At 43.3% G+C, this 6,315-nt stretch overlaps 1 protein-coding gene across 1 annotated transcript; it reads left to right on the forward strand.

Annotated features, from left to right (window-relative positions):
- Positions 1 to 4,756: 4,756 nt before the first annotated feature.
- Positions 4,757 to 5,960, forward strand: LOC125584414. Its single transcript, XM_048752869.1, has 2 exons — positions 4,757 to 5,693; positions 5,785 to 5,960. The coding sequence occupies exons 1-2, from the start codon at positions 4,757 to 4,759 to the stop codon at positions 5,958 to 5,960; spliced, it is 1,113 nt and encodes a 370-aa protein (XP_048608826.1).
- Positions 5,961 to 6,315: the final 355 nt, after the last annotated feature.

The following is a 6,315-nucleotide window of genomic DNA, read 5'->3' on the forward strand; positions in this document are numbered from 1 at the left end:
GCGGTAAAAGATGCCTTTATTAAGTCAGCTTTCCACCAAACTACGAAACACAATTGGTATCCTACGTAAATTGATTAATCTATACCAACATCTCCATAAAACTGAAATAAACATTAGAACTACTCCCTGAATCCCTGATACATTTCACATTAGATATATAAGATACATTAATCGTTATACAATATTATATATAAATATATATATTTAGACATCAAACAATTAATGTAAAAGACTAAACCGAAAGATAAACTGTTAATTATTAAATATGTCGGATAAAAAAATGTCTACGCTTTATTAAATATGTTATCCGTATAAAAATAAATCTACACGAATAATTTAAAAATACACGATAAGTAATTTTTACAATATTTCAATCTTTCAAAATATTTTACATTATATATGACGGATAGGTTAATTGTTATACAATATTATATATATTAGCCATCAAACAATTAATTTAAAAGACTAAAACAAAAGATAAATTGTTACAAATTATTTAGATATGCCGGATAAATAAAATTTTATATGTTATTAGATCTGTTAGTCGTATAACAATGAATTTAAAAGGATAATTCAAAATACATGTAAAAATAAAGAAAACGTTATATGATATTAAATATGTTACTGGGCTAACAATGAATTGCGAAAATCTGGATATACGGTTAAATCTGAATATTGGCTGGCACAGAATGTATTAACACCAGCGGTAGAAAAGGAAATTGTAGAACCAAGCATCAAAAAGCTCCACGTCTTCGCTTGGAAGATAAAGGGGCCGACCAAGATATGTCATCTTATTTGGCAACTATTAACTGGTCATGTGGTAGAAACGAGGAACTTAACAAGACGTAATATGAGGTGTGACAACTATTGTCCAAGATGCGGAGAATTAGAAGAAACTGTGACCCATGCATTTTTTGAATGTCCGCCTGCTCTTCAAGTCTGGTCATTATCATCGACTCCAACAAGCCCGGATATATTTCCAGTATCAAGCGTCTACACGAACATGGATTATTTGTTTTGGAGAAAGAATAGCATCATTGAGCCAGAACAAGATAGGGATCTTTATCCCTGGTTGCTATGGTATATTTGAAAAGGCTAGGAACGACAAACTCTTCAGAGGTATAGATAGAGATCCCTTGGAGCTAATTCGATATGCAGAGAGTGAATGCCAGACCTGGTTTAATGCTAACGATGTACAACCAGTGGTACAAGATAATATTTCTGAGGTAGACCAAGCCATAAGCTTGGGTAACATATGCTTGTTAGATGGATCTTGGACATCTTCTGCTCACATTAGTGGCTGCGGCTGGGTATGGATGGACGGCGCGGAGAACACTCAACTTATGGGAACAAAGAATTTCACTCGACTCGAATCAGCCTTGCATTCGGAAGTAGAAGCATTGCGGTGGGCAATGGAGAATATGCTTCAATACTCAACATGTCAACGCTTCGGGACAGATTGTAAGGAGCTGATTGCAATGATAAAAGATCCACATGCTTGGCCAAGCTTTGCAACAGAATTGGAGAGGATAGAGACGCTACAGATATGCTTCCCGGAATTCAGCATCATTCATGTTCTACGGGCGCGAAATCAGATTTCAGATTTTCTAGGTAAGACAGCAAGATCCTTCCATAGGGAGTTATTTTTTATTGGTTGTTCTATTCCGATTTGGTTACCCAGACCACCTCAAGCTTGAGTAATATAATGGTTTTTTGACGTCAAAAAAAAAAAATTGCAAAAATCAATTCACAAATACGTATAAAGTGTTAATAATTGTTTCATGCTATTTGATATGTTAGCATTTTTTCAAGAAATGGAAAACTAATTTTAAGTATATCCGGTTAAAATCATTTTTGTCAACTTACTTATTTTATCATAAAACCATTAAGAACAGAGGTACAAAGCTTGATTACAGACCCAAAATGATGAACATGGTCTGAGATAATATAGATGAGAACATGTGTTAATGTGTTGAAAATAATAGTGATGGGGTCAACACTGCTATGATAGGAAGCCAGAACTTTCTTCGGTTTCTCTGACTTCCACTATGTAATTTTCATCCATTGAAATCTCCGCCATAAGCTTTGAAGAGATCTATTGTGAAGACCTTTTGCTAAAGAGAGAGAAACATATCACATCTTCTTATCTACTCCCCTTTTATATTATATCACTAAAACATCTTGTAAATTTCACAAATCAAAGTGATTCAGTCACCAGTCGGTGTTCTGAAAAAGATGGTAATTTTTTTTGAGAAGAAAAAAAAAGATGATGATTTTCTTTGGACAATCGTCAACAAGTCTCCACGAGGCTTAATCACCAAAGTGTAACGACCCAATTCCGCAGGTCCAGCATGGCCCAATCAGTTTACTGGAAACCCTAGGTGAGTTCCTATTTAAACAGAGCCAGCCTATTATTTTATTCAGAAAAAGTCTAAGGCGTCGAACCCTTGCAGATTTAGAGCAGTCGAAGAGAGATATTGGTGAACTGTCTCAGCCACCATCGACTGAGATCAGATCAGCCACGCCACCGCCGTCTCACCCCCTAGGTAATCTGCAAACCGCCTTTTTCGATTGGTTAAGTGTTGGCCTTTTAGTAAATTGACGTTGGGTTTCTCGCGATTTCAAGGCCACCATTGCGTTCGTGACGTTGAGACGAGTCCGGAGCAGGAGTTTCAGCCCGAGAACCGCCGCGACGCGCCCACACGCGCAGGAGGAAGTGTCGCGCGTGAAGCTCACGCGCCTCCATCCCCGCCGGACATTCGCCGGAGCCACCGCAGCCGGCCACCGTCGTTGGCCGCCGCCGGCGACCGGTCCACGGCGACTCGCCGGTCGACTCGCCGATAAGTGGGTGACTCGGCCGAGTTGACTCAGCGAGTCAAGCCGTTGACCAGTCAAGCCGGTTTGGTTAGTCAATTAATTTTATTTTTGATTTAACCGACCGGTTATTGGGAATTGGTTTGGTTTGGATTAAACCGAATAGAAATCAATATTAATCTGGTCCAATTGAAATCGAATCCGGTTAAGGAAAACCGGTGGTTCAATTCGATTTCAATTTGGTCAAGGGTTGACCGGCTTAGGGTAGAGTAGACCGGGTTGACCTTTGACCAGCGGGTTGACTTTTTGACCAGATCGTTGGTTATCCGTTTTGGACCGTTCGAAGGGCGTTCTGACTCGATTTTTCGCCCTGATTTCAGATTTAGAGTGTGTTTGAGCAGTTGGAGTTTATAGCTATCACTTTTCCACATTGCTAAGGTGAGGGTCTATTCCGTACATCCTGTACCAGTGTAGAATTCTCTCTATCGTAGTTTAGATTTCGAATCATGATCCGTCTGTTTGAATTGAGTCTTGATTGTTAGTTAGTTCATTCATTGTAAAGTGGAACTAGGGGTCTAGAGGATTCAACCGTTGATTGGATTGTGTGATGTCAGTAGGGACTATGTGCGCGGGCGGGGGCTCAAAGATGTCTGGGCTAGCGACGCTACTTTGGTTGTGCGGGCAGGGGTTCAGAGACGTCTGGACTTGCGATGCTACTTGTGCGGGCGTGTGATGCAGAGACGTTTGTATCATGGACGCTACTTGAGAGGGCGGGGGTACAGAGACATACTGTACTAGCGACGCTACGTATTATATATCCATATGAGGAGATGCGGGGTGTATGGACTAGCTTTATGCTATCATCGCATTGTTTGGTTTGTGTGACGCGCTAGGCGTCGTGTGTGTTCATGTTAGAGCTAAACTTCCATACTGGGAGTTCTATTTACTCAAGTCAGTGGTTTGCGTGTTTAGCATTCCCATACCTCACGGAGTAACTCACCTGTTACTCACCCCTCCTATTCCTTTTCCCTTTCAGGTGAGACTGGCGAGCAGGAGTGATTGCTATTGGATTGGTGCTTTGGGAGTTCTATTTCTTTTATTTTCAGACTTCCGATTTTATGACTTTATCGATATTTCGGGATTTATCTATTTTATCGCATTTATGGTTATTTATTGGATTTATGACTTTGGAGTTGACTTTTGAGAAGTAATAAATGGAGATTTCAGACTTTTTATTTATTTAAATTGTTTCGGAAAATACGGGTGTTACAATTTGGTATCAGAGCGGGGTTCCGTCCCGGCTCTGACCCGGGATGGCGATTTGTGGGGACTCGGTTTTTAATCGGTTTTAGACGATTTTTAAAATATTTATAGGAATATGGGGATTTTAAAAATAAAAGTAAATAGCACCTTTTTGCTTGGCATTATGTCTTGAATCGTTAGTGTTCAGTTTCGACAGAAGTTAATTGAGTTGTTATTTCTTTCAGATGCCGCCGCGTAAGAGAGTTGCTCGCACTCAGGCCGCTAGTGCTTCTCGAGAGGGTGGAGATGAGCATGTGCCGCCACCAGTTCCACCGATTGATCAGGATGCCCTTAGGCAGATGGTGCAGGATGCTGCCAGACAGGCCGCACAGGAGGCAGTTCAGAAAGCTGTCCAGGAGGCTGCTAGAGTAGCTGCACAGGAAGTGGTTAGGCAGATGGCTGCAGCTCAGCAGGGTCAACAGGTTCCGCCAGTTCAGGCTCAGGGGCATCAGCAGTCCCCTATTCAGCCGGTTCCACCAGTTCAGGTTCAGGGACAGCAGCAACCTCCTATCCAGCATGTTCCGGGGATTTTCCAGGTCCACCACCAGCGCCACGTGTTCTTCCTGGGCAAGTTCCTGAGGTTGTGCCACCCGTTCTTCCAGAGCAGGTTCCTGAGGTTGATGAGACGCTTATGCGGGTAATGAGACAGATGAAAACTGTAGGTTTGGAGACTTTTGAGGGAACAGTAGACCCTGGAGCGGCCTATAAGTGGAAGCATAGGTTGGCTTCGTGTCTGCAGACAATCAATTTTCCGTTGCGCCTTTGTCTTAATATAGCAGAGTTGTATCTGCGTGGAGATGCATTGGTATGGTGGGATGGAGTGCGATCGATGCGTGATGGCGACATGGCTTATGAGGATTTCCTCATTGCATTCGACAAGAAGTACTTTCCTAGAGAAGCGTTGCACCAGAAGAGGAATGCTTTTGAGCATCTGAGGCAGGGTACTAGGAGTGTCAGGGAGTACGAGCGAGAGTTTTGCCAGCTCCGCTTGTTTGCTGGTAATCATTTTGATGGAGAGGACTTGATCAGGAGGTTCTTAGATGGTATGCGAGTCGATCTCCGTGGCAGGTGCAGTATGGTTACTTACACCAGTTTGGAGGATCTGGTGGAGAAGGCTGTTGTGCAGGAGGCATGTATTGCAGAGGAGAAAAAGTACTCTAAGGCTCCACCTAAGACTGGAAGGACTTCAGAGCCACAAAAGAGAACATGGGAACAGTTGGGAGCACCTAGTTGCGACAAGTGTCGTCGCCATCATTTTGGAGAGTGCATCATGTGCTTCAACTGTGGGAAGATGGGACATAAAAGTAGGGATTGTCGGAGTAGGCCATTTGGTGCGCGGGGAGTAGCACCAGCAGCACCAGCAGCATCAGCAGCACCAGCAGCGCAGGCAGCACCAGTAGCACAAGGAGCGCAGGCAGCACCAGCTGCAGCATACGCACCAGGAGCTTGCTTCACTTGTGGCCAGTTTGGCCATATCTCCAAGTTTTGCCCGACTAAAGGGCCTGGGGCCAAGCGTCAAGCCATCACTCCGCGTGTTTATGCTCTAGGAGAGGCCAATGGAGCTGAGCCAATAGCCGGTATGTATTTTTATCATACCCGTCTGTTTTTGAGTAATTGTGTTTTGATGGATATCATGTGAGTTAGAAAAAAAAAAAATTTTGTGTGTAGGATCGGTTTCTGTTGGAGGTGAGGTAGCTCACACTCTACTCGACACAGGAGCTTCTCACAGCTTCGTGAGTTCGCGTTTGGCTAAGTCTTGGCCTTTTCGAGGTGTCTTTGAGCCGAAGGTTAAGCAGATTCGGACGGCCGGTACTGAGAAATTGGCAACCACTGGCGTTCACTGAGATGTACCAGTCCTACTGGGAGGAGTCGACTTCATAGGAGACCTAGCAGAGATGGAGATGGATTACTACGATGTCATACTTGGGATGGATTGGCTGTCACGGCATCGAGTGGTGATAGACTGCATGCGAGCGAAAGTTAATATTCCTAGAGGAGATGGGAAGATCACATTCCAGTGTCTCCAGGCTTACCGTGGAATTTCTGTTATTTCCATGTTGCATGCTGAGGACTTATTGGAGAGAGGAGCAGAAGGATTTCTGGCGACTATTTCGATGGTTAAGGAAGATGGACATCCTGAGTTACAGGATATTCCAGTGGCTGCAGAATTTCAGGATGTATTTGAAGCCTTAAAGGGGC

Source organism: Brassica napus, chromosome A2, assembly GCF_020379485.1.
Source record: "Brassica napus cultivar Da-Ae chromosome A2, Da-Ae, whole genome shotgun sequence".
Lineage (NCBI taxonomy): Eukaryota > Viridiplantae > Streptophyta > Magnoliopsida > Brassicales > Brassicaceae > Brassica > Brassica napus.

Bases quoted from the DNA above. Each gene is read 5' to 3' on its own strand.
- LOC125584414 (XM_048752869.1), top strand. From the start codon at position 4,757: ATGAGACAGATGAAAACTGTAGGTTTGGAGACTTTTGAGGGAACAGTA. The intron at 5,694-5,784 runs GTATGTATTTTT...TTTTGTGTGTAG, and splicing joins TGGAGCTGAGCCAATAGCCG to GATCGGTTTCTGTTGGAGGT.